The sequence below is a fragment of the Penicillium maclennaniae genome (assembly GCF_028827695.1).
Source record: "Penicillium maclennaniae strain IBT 15551 chromosome Unknown utg000007l:1.0-4884863.0:1.0-4888362.0, whole genome shotgun sequence".
In the NCBI taxonomy this organism is placed as follows: domain Eukaryota; kingdom Fungi; phylum Ascomycota; class Eurotiomycetes; order Eurotiales; family Aspergillaceae; genus Penicillium; species Penicillium maclennaniae.
In genome coordinates, this window is record NW_026623219.1 from 4,035,182 (window position 1) to 4,049,933 (window position 14,752).

Below are 14,752 nucleotides of genomic sequence, written 5' to 3' on the forward strand. Positions count from 1 at the left end.
GAGCCGCCGATACTCCGCCAGGGACAACAGCACGTACCACGGATTAGCACGAAAATGGAGAGACATCGGGAACTTATATTTAACCCCGGTCGTGTAATGAAGCATTGAGGCGGAACCACGGTCGGCCACCTGGGACATATCGGTCACATTGGCGGCACGACTGAGACTCTTGAGAGGTGGGGGCCTCACTACAGGAAAAAGGGGGGCGCGACATTGGTCCTGGAGTCGGAATTGGCGCCGTCGACGGTTATCAACGAAAATCCAATCACTCCAGGTGTCATCAGGTCTCCGACCCCGGTGGGGTGGGGGGTTTGGTTTCCACTCGCGTTGAGGTATCGTGACGGAGGGAGCTACGCGAGAGCGGAGTGGGAGTGCGAGAGAGCCCCTTTTAGGTTAGGGAACATAAGTACGGAGATATTTTATCCAGAGCTTCAGAGTATGTGCAGTATTGCCGCGAGGACTCGCCTACTACTCGGAGCGAGATCGAGGGACGTACCGTTATCCCATCTTCCACAGGACTATCACTACAGTATTCTTTACCTGGCTTTCTACGCGGTCCCTCTTCGACTTCCTTTCATGAACCGGCTTCAGCCGCCCGGCTTGCCAACTTGGTAAACTTTGCACTAATCCCAATCCTAATGGACCCCACTACGCCGCTCCACCCGCGGTGGGGACTGGGCACTCATAGGTCCAACCTCGCAAAAACCGCGCCCACGCTAGCCCTGGTCTTCCCGAGTCCCATCGCTTCTGCTTCCCCCGGCCTGCGCTTTGTCCTGTTGTGGGTTAGTGCTCGTATCCTAATCCTATTCAGGCTGGCGGCCCTCTTCCCCCGTTGAGGTTCCTCGGGCATGCCATGGCATCCATGGCACCCATGGTACCTATGGCCGCCCCCCCCTGGCCCAACCACCCCCCCTCTCTTACGATCTTGGTACCCACGGAGCGTAGACGCTAGGTTCACAGTCTGAGAGACGCGCCCCGAGTTTGCGGGTAGACTAGTCTTCCAGCTCGGAGCTAGCCACTAGAGCAACCACTACTAGACTACATCTCTATATCTTGACGTTCACCATCTGTTCATGGCCATTCGGGTTGATTGTGGAAACTGTCATGAATTGGAAAAGGAGGGAGGTTGAATCATAATTATGTCGCCACTTTAATTTTTTTATATTTTTTTTTTCTTACAGTTTCCAGGGGGGATCCGCTTTTTTTTTTCCCCTTCTCCTAAGTTCTGTTCCCTTTTCATCATAGGAACATGACACCACTTAGCCGGAGAGGGGCGGGTGCTATGGAAAGGGGGCCAAACCGGAGTATGGTGTAGAAACGGGAAAGGTCCGAGGGAGATGGAAATTGAAAATGCAAATGAATAGGGTGAAAAAAATAAAAAGAAAAGAAAAATGCAAAATGGAATTAAAGTAATTAGAGAGCATATCCATATCGCTGAATAAAATACGTGACCCCGGTGATACCGTGAATACCACCGGGTCCACAGCATCCTCGGATCCCACGAGGTCGTCCTTTGGCCTTGCCGAATCGGCCTTTTAGGGTACTGCACCCCTCTTGAGTCTCTCGCCTTTTTTTTAACCCATTTCTATACTCCCCCTGGTGCTCGTGCTTACGCCGCCACCTGCAAGGCATCTTCGTCCTAAAAAGCGAACTAAGATTTAAGCATCGGGGCTTCTTCCCAACGCGCTTTGACAGAAACGCGTCGATCCCCTTTCTTTTGGATCTCCACATTCACGATCTGCACCTTTGGAGAGAGTACGTCAATTCCCTTGTTCTTCCCTGATCTATCACTCCAACGTGGCGAGGGGCCTTTTGATACCTATCCGCTTCTCAATTTCTCCGCCCATTTCCCTTCTTTCCCGATCTTCACCTGCATCTTGCTTTTTGCCTTTCGACCTGAAATTGCGCATGCACTTGCACATCTTCAAACGCCCGCTCTACCGAACCAGCGAAACTCACATTTGACGCGTCAGGTCTCTCTCCCTTCGCGACTCGATTCTTTTATGGACGCCCGGTCCGCCTCCGAGTACGCACAGTCAGGTTCGCACCACCCGTCCATCACCGGCGCACCTTCTGAACCTCAATCCGCAGACCAAACTTCTGCTGCTGCCCCTGCTCACTACGCCCCACCCGACGTCAAGTACACGCAGCCTGAGGGTCGACCCGCCAACATTTCGTCCTCCAACACCCCCCAGCCAGAGTACGGGTTGAACCCTCCGCCCACTCGCTCGCCCGCCTACCAGGACTATCTCCCGCGCCCTCAACCCTACGCCCCCAACTCTCAGCCCGGCGCGCCGGCCGGTATGGCTCAAACAACAAGTCAGTCCACGCCCGTGCCCGAGGTTCCTTCCTTTCGTCCTGACCCCGTCCTAGATCCTTCTCTTCCGGCCAACAGCCCCACCTACCCTCCTCCCTACTCCCCCTACCAACCTCAGGGACACGAAATGGCTCAGTATCAGGGTCACCCGCCCCCGCCTCATCAGATGTATTCGCGCCCGGACTGGCCGCATAGCTATGGACAGCAACACCACATGCCTGGCCCCTATGCCTCGCCCGCTACAACGGTTGGTTCTGCCTCCCCTGCCGCGACCGCAGGGCCGCGCCCCGGTCAGGTATGTTTTTGATGGTTCCTGAGGCTTCTGTGATTTTCGTTGTCCTTGGACGCCATCGGGCCCGGCACACTGCGAAAGAAGCCGCCCGAGGGGGACGTCAAAAACAGCGCATTTCTTTCTCGTTTCCGCGATGGAGATTTGCTGGTTACCTACGACCACAAAAACATATCTGGCCAATTGACTGGATTGGTATGCTGATTCGTCTTTCTGCTCAACAGGTCTACTCCTTTGTCCCTATTCCCGGTGCTCAACAACACAAGCGCCCTCGTCGCCGCTATGAAGAAATCGAGCGCATGTACAAGTGTGGATGGCACGGTTGTGAGAAGGCGTATGGTACTCTCAACCACTTGAACGCGCATGTGACAATGCAGTCGCACGGCTCGAAGCGCACTCCGGAAGGTGAGTTTGCATTGTCTTTTGCACTTGATCGCGATCTTCAGTTATTGTCTTTGGTCTGTCGCAAATGGCTGGATTGGGTTAGCGCCGGCAGCTTCGCGCTAGTGAGTTACACTAGATTTCGCGGGGCTGCAGTAGTGCCTCACCGGCGTGGAGGTTAAGCATGCTTAACTGCTAGCCTATCCCTTTCCGCCCCCTAGCTTGCCCAACACCACCATACTGTCCATTGCTTGAAGTCGACCACCCTCACTAACCTGGACTTCAGAATTCAAGGAGATCCGCAAGGAATGGAAGGCCCGAAAGAAGGAAGAAGAGGCTCAGCGCAAGGCTGCTGAAGAGCGTGAGCGTGCTGCTGCCCAGGCGGTGCAGACCAACCAGGTCGACGCTCCCGGTCCCTCCGATCCCTCCCAGGGTCAGCCTTCTGCCTACGCCGGCGGTGTTCGCCCTCAACTCCCTCCTATCGGCTACCAGGCTGCTGATGGACAGGTGCCTGGCCAATATGGCCCCCCCGGGCGGCGGCATGGTCTACCAAAGCAATGGACAGATGGGCTATCCTCCCAACTACCCTCACTCTCCCTACCAGAGCGGTCCCGTGTATCAACAACGTGAGTAAAATACAGCCATCATCGCCGTCTTGTTTCTCTGCCGGAATCGACTCAACTGGATTCTTCCCCTCCCCTTCTGTCCAACACGGTCCAACACGCGCCTCCACAACTCTCCCAGGACGGGTCGGCTGATCTACTTCGCTACGGCAAATCCAGAGACTCAATCTACCAGCTACCCGCAATAATTTACATAATCGACTCCTACGCCGTGGCACGGGAATTGCATCTGTCCTTGCTGTTGATTTCACTTTTGTTTCCCTTGCTTTACCGGTTTTGCTGTTCTTTCTAATCACGATATCCCATGTTCTTGACTTGACCCTCATGTCTTCCGGATCCGGATCCCTCTCACCTTCAAGTCTTTTCCCTCGATGATACCAACCTCTTGCGGCTTTAATCCATCCCGTTCCAGTCAAAAGAGTGGCTTTCCGACCTTCTTCCTTTCTTCCTGTACTAGAGATGTGCATCCTTTCAAAGAGTCTCTTCTTTTTGGTGAGGATCCTTTGTTTCAGCTTTTAGCTTGCGCTTGTGCTCCTTTGTCAGGGCTGTTCAAGAATTTTGGTTCGGTGGGCGGATTTATTCCCTTTCTTGCATGTGTTTCTTTGTGCTGTTGCGGGCATTTCCTCCCAAAATCGTCGCTTTCTTTGTTTTTCTCTGGAGGGGTTTGTCTTTGGCTTCCTCTTATGTCCCTGTTTCTCTCTGTCACTTGTTCCTATGCTTGCATGGAAGTCTTGCTTTACGGGTTTCTCTTTTTTTTTTTTACTGCTGATACGTCTCTTATCTCTTTCCTCTATGTCTACGTATATTATACTGTGCTGGGTCTACAGTCAACAGGGTGAAACCACTGTGCATTATCTGATTTCCTTTGTGTCTGTGTCTTGCTCGTTGTATTTACGCAGATGAGATACTCTCTATTATACTCCATGTAACGCATGACATTCTGAACCAGACTTGAGCTCAAGTCCTGTAGACACGAAGTCAGCCCCCTAGATTACAACCGCAGTGCCCGCGACTTGTGCAAATTTTCTGATTCCTCTCATATCTCATCATCAGAAACCAAGAACCCTTCGCAGTATAACTCAGACACCATTTAAGACTAACACTATTGGGACACCAATGAACCTTCCACATGTAGAGCCTTACCCGCCCTTTAATCCCGTAGCTCGCTCTAGTATGTAATTTATCAAATAAGGTTAAGCCCAGCCCGCGCGCCAGGATCATTTAGTTCCCCCACAAGGCTCTGCCCTAGCTAACCGGAGCCGCGTAGCGTACCGAACTAAGCGCGCCAAAAGTCCAGGATTGAAATCTTACGAACTAGCGTTTATGGCACTAGTATGCTTCCTTAGCTTGCGTGCAGAATTTTAAGGTTGCTTCATTTTCATTTTCTCTTCTTTCCTTTTTCCTCTTCTGGCTTTTTGTCTATAATCTTAGCCCTCAGCCAATGTGGGGATTACTTTAGATGAAAGGTTTTATGAGCTGGGAGATTATGTTGGTGATTCTCACGGTGGTTTTTACCCTGCGATTTGCTTGTATCTAAGGTATAGTTCGTATCTGGATGTATTGGTAAGATGCCGGTGGCCGCGGATCCCTGCAAGCATCTCGTTTAAAGTTGATTTGGTTGGGCGAGGCCACGTGGATTGGGGTACCTCGACCCTGCAGATCAAGAACTTTGTGTCGAGATTAGTTCGAGATGGTATTTGGATTCGTGTATGGACTGTGGTTGGCGGTTTTTTCTTTTTCAGGAATAGACTCTGTTGAAGGGGGTGTATACCGAAGTACCCAGGATAGTGAGTTGCACAGTCTATGGAAGAGACTCCCGCAACTAAAACGTCCACTCAATAAGAAGCATAGCTATGATATTTCCTCGCCCCCTGTATGCGTATCCTGATAGCTGCAGCCTGCAATATGCAATACGCAATGCAGGTAAGACCCGGACCACCGGAGATCTGGAACCGCCACTGGCGTACCAAAGTTGAGCTGCCGGGAACTAGTACTTTTGGGCCGTACGCCTGCGTTCAAAATCTGCTCTAGCGGCCCGCTCCTTCGCAGAACAGCCAAACTGTTTGAGGTCTAGTGCCGCGGCGCTTTTGAAACCGCGCTTAGGTTGGCTTTCCGTTATTTGGTACTGCTTGGACCCTTGGAGGCGCACCTAAATTATCGGATGACGTGTCTTGGCGTTTATTGAGGCGCCGGAAATCTTACCATGCGTTTCGGGGCTTTTTGTTTCTACTCATACTGGATGCTTTAGTATTGATGCACAAGCGGGAATGAACTTGGAATGGGTGTGTGGACCAGATAGCGGTGAAATGTCTCGAATGATGGAAGTTGCGGTAGCATGGTTGGGCTTCGAAGCCATGTAATGACACCGCCATACGTCCCCGACCCATTTCAGGGGCTAATGGGACAAGCTATGAGTCTGAATCCCATTCAAATAAGTATATACGTATATACTTAATATTGTTGTACACGCTGCGCCTATTCTCATCGTTACCTGCGCAGGCGATCAAGACCGACTGGAAGGTGGGTGGTGTCAGGCTCCCAAATACGAAACTCGACCGATGTTTCAAACTCGAGAGAACCCATGCCCCGTAGCACGATAGATTCGCAATGCATACGTGACAGATTGATTGAGTAATTTCCTAGGCCAGATCTTCGGTCCAACTTGTTAGAGTACGAAGAAGAGTAAGTAGAAGGGGAAGGCTCCGATTGTGCTCATTGTGGGAAAGATCACCGATTTCACTTGGTTTTTGAAAGAAATGAAGGCAATATGCGGCAATGTTCACATTTTAGGAGAGCTTTTGTCATCTTAGTGTTTGGCACATACAGTGTGATTGTGTACGTGGCTGCACTTATCTACACGCTTGGTGAAAGCTAGAACCTCGATGAGTTCGACATCAACAACAATAAGGCATCGTGAGGATCTACCATTGCGTGGCTTAATTCAGTCGCTAAATTATCTCGATATGACGCTGATATGATCCTCACAGCTTGGGATTCGGTACTAAGTCAGTTTTCTTCAGTCCTTAAGCGAAATCCCTTGTAACGGTCCGTATCTCCTTCATATAATCTCATCCATCCCGTTTCGCATTGTCAGCGTCTACGGGTTAAGCCTTGGTAAGATGGACGCTTCATTTCTTGTCATATTGGTGGGCCCGATCATCTCATTCGTCGTCTGCAACTTCTACATCTACTTATCTTCATTCCCAGATCACTCGAGACAGGCTTCGCGATGCCAGAAAATGGTGTGGTCCCAACATCATCGGCGAGTTTCGGGCCCTCAATTGATTGATCTCTTTTAGGCAGGGCTGCTCGACTTGAAATTCATTGACTCGTGCCAACACTGGAAATTATCATTAATCCTTCGAGTGTCTTCATTTTGATACAATGGACTTTACTTCATACCCGTGCACATTTTCCTCATTATGCGGCGCGTCTCCTCGCCACCACGGGCTCTGTCGCCAGATGATAAGTTGAGACGGAGTATCAACATCATATTAGTGGACAGAGGCTATAGATTCAACAACTCAGCGTACTTCGCAGAGGGATGGCATATGACCCCTGCGTATGCAGATCTCAAACCGGCGTTGGCGTACCAAAGTTGAGGCCGAACTAGTCATTACGAGCTGTAAGAATGCAACAATTCCGTGGACCTTCTTGCGGCCCGCTCCATGTAGGAGCCAAACTGTATGAGGCTTAGTGCTGCCGCGCCATGTGTTTAGAGCCTCAGGCACATATTTATGCCTGAATCTTGAGGTCCGAAGATCTAGCTTGATTAGGACTAGATCGATCCTTTCTCCGAGAAATTGTTGCGACTCCGCAAGAATCCAGAAACCATCTTCACGTCCATCTCATTCTCCTATCTGTTCCTACGCCGGAGAGGTTTCGAATCGCGTGTTCGATAAATTTAGACGGTGTGTTCATCGAAACAAGTCGCCGCCGCTTCATCGCGACCAGACGTCTGGTGATGTCTATTCAACTTCCAGGGTCGGTCCTGAGCAGAACTCTGCGAAGCCGATTGATCCAGCAACGACTAGCGAAAGCAGGTTCATACGGACTTAGTCGCAACCTATCTCTGAACGGGTCACGGTCGTACTCCACCGAAGCCGCCGAAGATACCCTCGCCGATCATGAACAAGAGACCTCCCCCAACCTTCCGCCGAAGGTAGAGACAAATGCCAGCCCTGAGCCATGGAAAGGCCACAAAGAACACTTTGCGAGTCAGAGGAATTCTAATGGTGGCATGTCTTGGAGCCAAAGTGCCTCCAAGGCAGAGAGGGCTTCATTGATGGCGATTGCCTCCAACTCAAAAATCGACGGCGAAGACCCGACCTCCCGCAAGACTCTTGAGTTGGAGTTGAAATGGCTAGCGGATCCTCGTGCTCTGGCGGACCGGGTTGCTCGAATTCTGCAAAGTGGCGATGTGGCGAAAGCGGCCGCGCTGGTTAGGCAGGCACAGAGGGAGGGAATGAGCTGCGGCGTCGCGTGGAACAACTTGCTTCAATACTTTATGGACCGCCAATGTTCTAAGGCAGCATTCAAGCTTTATAACGATGTGAGTCTATGTGGATCTCATACCTCGAGACACCGTTAGTCGGCGATGGGACATTGCTAACCACAAACTTTCCCATAGATGAAAAAACGAGGCCGCGCACCAAACTCTAGAACATACACGATTATGTTGACGGGCTTCCGGAAAGCCGCGGAGGGCACGCCAAACGTAGTTCAGGATGCGCTTCGTGTCTATCGTTCAATCTTCGCCGAGAACTCTCCAGTCAAGCCCGACATCATTCATACCAACGCGATGCTTTCGGTCTGTCAGCGACACGGTGATATGGATACGTTGTGGCGTATTGCGGGCGAGCTGCCAGAAGAAGGATCACAGGCACCCGACATGGTGACCTACAGCACTATTTTGACGGCTATTCAATTCGCAGCCCAGAAAGACGTCTTAAAAATGGATCGCTCGGAAATTGAGAAAATTATTGCACGAAAATCTCAAATGGTCACCGAGGGCAAGCGAATCTGGGCTGATGTTGTCTACCGCTGGGCAAAGGACAAGGTGAATCCGTTGCCTATTGATAACAATGTGGTAGGATCCATGGCCAGTCTGCTTCTTCAGGGTGCCAATGATCGCGACTTCTATGACATATTTGCGCTCTATAATCAAACCACGGGAATTCCCATCTTCGGAAAAATACCGGAGAACAACCCCAAGATCGCGCACCGGAGAATCTGGCGAGAGCTCGAACGAAGACCCACGACAGCATCGGGCTCGAGTGTGGAAGATGATGTTCCATTTGTCGATCAGGATAACAATCTGTTGAAACGGGCCAAGAAAGAGACACTCGTCGAGGAAGAAGAGGAAGAAAGCTTCGACTCCCTCTTCGATCCGATAGTACCAGACTCTGAGAACCTTTCTTACCTTCAACCCAACAACAAGGATCTTACGATGATCTTGGAGGCATGTTTCAAAATGACTCAAGGTGCCTCTACTGGCTCCGTCTACTGGGATTACTTGACCAAACCAGAGAATCCAGCCCGTATCGAGCCTGACAATCTCTCTTACATGGAGTACTTCCGTCTGCTCCGTCTCACGCGGTCCAGTCACACTGCTACTCGTGTTATGCGGGAGCAAATGGTCCCCGCGGGCCTGGCGAACGGAAAAGCATTCCATGTGGCTCTATCGTGCTGTCGCCGCGACCGCAAGAATCGCAAAGTTCTCTTGCACGCGAACGAGCTTCTCGATTTGATGAATCAATCGTGTCTTCTCCCTGATCCTCGCTCACTGGGAAACTACCTGGAATTGGTCCAAAGGCTCTGCGACAACCCACACAGTCTCATGTACCTTCTAGGGCTAGACATGGATACTGGACGCGATACTCGCACTTTGCAAACCCTTGGCAAGAAGCTGCAAACCAAGCTACGTCTGCGTGCTCTCGCTACCCTTCGACCTCATATCGCCAAGCTTCATGAGGCCATGGAGCACGGGCAGTCTGGCGCTGCTCGTAAAGGTCGTTGGGATACCGATATCGGTGAGCTCGCCACGGGACAAGACTGTGCCAGGATCATGGCATGGGTGCGCCTGATCACCGATGAGACGTTGAAAACCGAATTTGCCTTGTTCGTTACCAAAGAAGAGCGTAAAGTTCTCCAATCGGAGTCGAATACGCTGAAGAAGTATTCCGACCAGGCGACGATTCAGAAACTTACCGGAAAGCCTGTCAAGCCCACGGTAGAGCAGCGGAATGAGTTCAAGCTCCGACAATTGGAATTGAGAGGCCCGCCCAAGACTGAGAAGCGGGTGTCTGAGACGCCTCAAGAACAGGTGGCAGAGCAGCCTGAAAAGCAGGCGGCAAACGATGTTACCGAAGATCCATCACGCCTATCTGAAAACCAAGTGGCCGAGCAGCCCCAAGAGAAGCCGCAAGAACAGGCTGCTAAGGAGCCTCTGGTGATTGAGAAACTTATCGAAGAGGTGGCAGATCTCCCCAAGGAAGAGGCGACAACCCAATCCGACGAGGTGGCAGGTCGAGGCCAAGATCAAGCGGAGCCTACCATGCCGCAGGGAGAAACCAAGTCTTAACTTGGCTCAACGGCCCCGGACGTGCTGCGCAATGTTGAGACCATTCGGCGGTCTCTGATTCTGCATAGACTACATGTATATTAGGCATATGGGTTAGACGGCGTTTTGCATTGGCAATTTGTACGAATGAGCATTGGGCCATCCCCCTTCTACGGACGTAATAGATTATTGGAACTCGGCGCTTTGATTTGGATTTCTGCCAGTCTTTACCTGAGTTTTCCCATGAGATCAGAGCGGCCGGAAGCACATCGTAGCACGTCTTTGCTCCACTATTTCACGTCCCTATTGGCCGAAGGCTTTCCATTTCAGGGAAAGAGACTGGAGAGATAATGGCTTTGATGATCTCGGTTTATGCTGCATGCAAGCGTTGGCCGCGGGTGCTCGAGGTACCTCGGGGCCTCGCCGAGGTACTCGTCACACAATTGCCGTCTAGAGTGGCATCTTGCATCCTTAGCTAAGCTTGCTTAAAAGTAGAAGTGAGAGTAGCTATGCTTGATGAATTAAGTACTTCTCCCTGAAGTATTTGCACTTCTCGATCTTGAGCTCTCTTCAGCTGGAGATAAAAAGGTACTGAACATGTCGGTCCCCCAGCAACGACAGAATTGGTACCATTTGCAATGGTTCGCGGACCAAGACACCAAACAGGAGAGAAAGCTCATCCTCAAACTTGACTTGCTGATTGTGCCGTATGCTTTCTTGGCCTACTGGACCAAATACATCGACCAGGCAAATATCAGTAAACATGTCTGGTATCTTAGATCAATGTTGAATATTGACAATTTCCCAAGACAATGCCTACGTCTCTGGTCTCAAGGAAGATCTGGGCCTTCATGGCAATGAGCTTGTCCAACTGCAGACGATTTACACCATTGGCGCTGTGGTGGGCCAGTTACCCTTCGCTTATCTCTTCACCAAACTCCCAATGCACTGGATCATCCCATTCATGGATATTGCATGGGGCATCTTCACCCTGATTCAGTACCGAGCAAACTCATATGCTGAATTAGCAGCCTATCGGTTCCTCGTTGGATGGTTTGAGGTCCTTCATTCTTAGCTTTTGTTTGAGTGGAACTCCAATACAATTTAGGCGGCATACTATCCAGGATTGCATCACATTTTCGGCATGACTTTATTCAAGCGCTTGAGATGCATAATCTTAACAAGTCGGGATCCTGGTATCGAAGCGACGAGATCTCCCGCCGAGGCGGACTGTTCTATGTCGGTCTCACATTAGGGACTCTCACCGCAGGCCTCATCCAAGCAGGTTCTTCAAGTAGCCTAGACGTTGTCAATGGACTCTCTGGCTGGCGATGGATGTACATTGTCTGCGCCGTTATCACTCATGGGCTATTTCATTCTTCCAGGGACTCCAAACAAGCCTATCAAATTCATCTTAAAGGACCAAGACATTGCGCTCGCCAAGTCCCGCTTGCAGCGCGCTTCACACAAGGTCGAAGAGTCACCACTTAAGTGGCAGACTGTTGTCAAAGTCGGGCGCAATTGGAAATTCTGGGCACTACTCTGGCTGGACATTTTCTTCTGGAACGGTAGTGTCAACACCACGACCGGTGGCTACCAATTATGGCTCAAGAGTCTCAATCGCTTCTCGACCCGCCGATTGAATGAACTCGCCGCTGCCTCTTTGGGTCTTGGAACTTTTTACACATTCCTGGTGTGCTTTTCGTCTGATCTTTTACTCGGTCCTGCATGGGCAATTACTGCTGCCCATGTATGGAATATTATCGGTTGTACGATCCTAGTCATTTGGAACGTGCCTGAGTCAGCGCTTTGGTTCGCTTTTTTGACGACTTATTCAGCTGTTGCCATGTCTAGTGTTCTCTGTGGCTGGACCAATAGTCAGTTACGTGCTTCCCCGACAGAGCGTGCTGTTACACTGGTCATCGTCAATATGGTATCCTAGTCCACAACTGCTTGGACGCCGTTACTGGTGTTTAAGACGGTAGAAGGGCCGCGGTTTACGAAAGGGTACTCATTTGTTCTTGGCAATGCAATTTGCTTGATTGTTTTGTCGCATGTGGTACAACATTTTATTTCACGGCAGGAGTAAGTCGCTCAAAACACGTCTGAAAAGACTAACAAGATTTCTGACCTTTTGCTAGGAAACTCGAAGCCAGAAACGACAGACAGCCTGACCCTGACAGTGCCGATGACCTGGGTCATTTGGAATCTGGACCTCAGCGAGAGACCGTAATTGGGAAAACTATTCACGATTAGTGTGCCTGTATATACCCAGCAGACGCTTTTTGAGTGTTTCATTGTCACTTCGACGTTGTTACCAGGTTGTTGTATACCTAGATGTACACTTCAGCGATGGTTTTGGAAGTCTCCGTGACAAGATGTCATATCCATGCCACCTTCAACATGATTGTAAGTATTCTCTCATCAAATAAGGCAAACATCATCATGTGCCACTGTATACATGGTGGTCTTGTTGACAGGGGTGCGGTCACGCCATCTCAACAAGTATGATGGGATGGATATATCCATCTTTCCCCTCACTTCATACTTCCGAGATGGTTTCAACGGACAATGTGCCGAGAATCTTCCCTTGACAGACGATGATGCAGTAAGCAGAGATGTTGCGCTTTCAGTGGGGCTTATTGCGAATGCTACTACCATGCGCCCCCAGTGAGGAAGACTCGCAACGATCGATAATTCTCGGTGGTTTGCCGAATGCCTTGTCAGACTTGAAGGCGCAAGACGCGCATGGGATATGCTCATCCCGAGGAAATTAGGTGCGAGGAGTCATCTTTCCCTAGAAATTTAAGCTCTCATATGCGGCTATCAACTCCGGAGATGAAGTTGGAAGCCCAGAAGCTCTTGAACGCAGAAAAAAAGCAATTGGAACGGTAGAAATGGGCGACAACCATCCAACCAGTGATCAAAATGGCTTTGTTAACGGTAAAAAGTACATCTTGATCAATGCATTCGATATGTCCACCGTTGGACACTTATCGCCTGGGCAGTGGAAGGTATGTTGACACTCTTGCATACCGGATCATTCGCACTAACAGGCTTAGAACCCCAAAGATAAGTCAGTGACGAAGCGGAATCTCGAATACTGGATTAATCTTGCGGAACTACTTGAGCGAGGAGACATCAATGCGTTGTTTCTGGCAGACACGACAGGTGGCCATGACACCTACGAAGGCAAGCTTGATGAGTGTATTCGACGGACAGCACAATGGCCCGTGACAGATCCAACCATCGTAAGTGTATCATGGTCTCTTTTAATTGACACGATACTGACGCGCGGAAAGCCCATCAGCGCAATGGCTGCCCAAGAATCTTGCATTTGGCATCACCGCATCGACTTCGTTTGAACAACCTTTCCTGCTCGCAAAACGATTCTCTACATTAGACCACTTGACCAACGGCCGTGTGGGCTGGAACATTGTGACTTCGTACAAGAAGGCAGCCTTCAAAGACATCGGCCTAGACACTCCCGTCGAGCATGACCAGCGATACCGTCAAGCCGATGAGTATCTACGCGTGCTCTACAAGTCGGTGTCCGAATTGCCGGTGTATAAACTCTACTGAACATACGTAAATAGGCTCTGGGAAGGCTCTTGGGCGTCCGACGCGCTCTTCCCCAACCCCGATGCCGACTCGTACATGGATCCAGAAAAGGTCCGTCAGATGAACCACAAGGGAGAGTTCTAGTCCTGAACACACGCCACATCGTCGACCCTTCGCCCCAACGAACACCGTTCCTGTTCCATGCAGGAACATCTCCAGCAGGATCAGCCTTTGCATCAACCCATTGCAGAAGCCATTTTCGTCTCCTCTCATTCTCACGAGGTTCTGCGACCCAAAATCCAGAGCATTCGCAAGCACGCTGCAGAGCTTGGTCGTGACCCACAGTCGATCAAGTTCTTCGGCACGTTCACCCCCATCGTGGGTAGAACCGACGAGGAAGCGTGGGAAAAGTACGAGGAGCTCAAGAGATACGCATCTGTGATTGGTGGTCTGGATTTATTCAGTGGATGGACGGGATTGACATCTCCAAGATCCCACTGGAACAAGAGATCACGGCCGCCGATTCCCTAGAGGCCGGGAAGGTGACTAGTCTCCTAGACTTCTTGCTCAAGACTAGCAAAGATGTCCCAAAGTGGACGCCCCGGATTGTCGCTGAAAAGGCCGCCAATGGCGGCCTTGGGCCCGTTGCCATTGGAAGTCGGACGAGATGGAGCGCTGGATCCGCGAGGCGGATCTCGATGGTCTCAATATTGGCTATGTGACCACGCCAGGGACGTTTGAGGATTTGATTGACCTTGTACTTCCCGAGTTAAGGAAGCGTGGCCTTTATCCAGAGCCTTCGCTCCAATCGAATGAGCCGCTTGCTCTGCGGGAGAAGGTGTATGGGAAGGGCGAAAAGGAGCTCAGAGGCGACCATTCAGGCAGCAAGTATAAATTCGATGTGTACGAAGAGGATGCACCATATGGTGGGAATTCCGGAGTTGTTTAGGCATTGCATGTTATTACGCAAGATCGTTTGATCGATGACCGTTGATAGATCTTAAATGTGTTGGAATCTA

General features: G+C 50.6%; 7 protein-coding genes across 7 annotated transcripts; all 7 read left to right on the forward strand.

Annotated features, from left to right (window-relative positions):
- Nucleotides 1-2,003: 2,003 nt before the first annotated feature.
- Nucleotides 2,004-3,617, forward strand: N7477_008708 (putative C2H2 transcription factor (Con7); the record flags this gene model as incomplete). The annotated part of the gene is made up of 3 exons (XM_056970371.1): nt 2,004-2,612; nt 2,831-3,158; nt 3,274-3,617. 3 exons carry the CDS (start codon nt 2,004-2,006, stop codon nt 3,615-3,617), a joined length of 1,281 nt encoding a protein of 426 aa, XP_056820403.1.
- A 3,957-nt stretch (nt 3,618-7,574) lies between these two features.
- On the forward strand, nt 7,575-10,193 carry N7477_008709 (pentatricopeptide repeat-containing protein; the record flags this gene model as incomplete). The annotated part of the gene is made up of 2 exons (XM_056970372.1): nt 7,575-8,162; nt 8,241-10,193. The coding sequence occupies 2 exons, from the start codon at nt 7,575-7,577 to the stop codon at nt 10,191-10,193; spliced, it is 2,541 nt and encodes an 846-aa protein (XP_056820404.1).
- Nucleotides 10,194-10,769: 576 nt separating this feature from the next.
- Nucleotides 10,770-11,427, forward strand: N7477_008710 (uncharacterized protein; the record flags this gene model as incomplete). Its single annotated transcript, XM_056970373.1, has 3 exons — nt 10,770-10,929; nt 10,982-11,232; nt 11,281-11,427. 3 exons carry the CDS (start codon nt 10,770-10,772, stop codon nt 11,425-11,427), a joined length of 558 nt encoding a protein of 185 aa, XP_056820405.1.
- Nucleotides 11,428-11,484: 57 nt separating this feature from the next.
- On the forward strand, nt 11,485-12,114 carry N7477_008711 (uncharacterized protein; the record flags this gene model as incomplete). Its single annotated transcript, XM_056970374.1, has 1 exon — nt 11,485-12,114. One exon carries the CDS (start codon nt 11,485-11,487, stop codon nt 12,112-12,114), a length of 630 nt encoding a protein of 209 aa, XP_056820406.1.
- Nucleotides 12,115-13,398: 1,284 nt separating this feature from the next.
- N7477_008712 (Nitrilotriacetate monooxygenase component A/pristinamycin IIA synthase subunit A) lies at nt 13,399-13,754 on the forward strand (the record flags this gene model as incomplete). The annotated part of the gene is made up of 2 exons (XM_056970375.1): nt 13,399-13,423; nt 13,483-13,754. The coding sequence occupies 2 exons, from the start codon at nt 13,399-13,401 to the stop codon at nt 13,752-13,754; spliced, it is 297 nt and encodes a 98-aa protein (XP_056820407.1).
- A 180-nt stretch (nt 13,755-13,934) lies between these two features.
- On the forward strand, nt 13,935-14,264 carry N7477_008713 (uncharacterized protein; the record flags this gene model as incomplete). The annotated part of the gene is made up of 1 exon (XM_056970376.1): nt 13,935-14,264. The coding sequence occupies one exon, from the start codon at nt 13,935-13,937 to the stop codon at nt 14,262-14,264; it is 330 nt and encodes a 109-aa protein (XP_056820408.1).
- Nucleotides 14,265-14,400: 136 nt separating this feature from the next.
- On the forward strand, nt 14,401-14,682 carry N7477_008714 (Nitrilotriacetate monooxygenase component A/pristinamycin IIA synthase subunit A; the record flags this gene model as incomplete). Its single annotated transcript, XM_056970377.1, has 1 exon — nt 14,401-14,682. One exon carries the CDS (start codon nt 14,401-14,403, stop codon nt 14,680-14,682), a length of 282 nt encoding a protein of 93 aa, XP_056820409.1.
- Between the last annotated feature and the right edge of the window lie 70 nt (nt 14,683-14,752).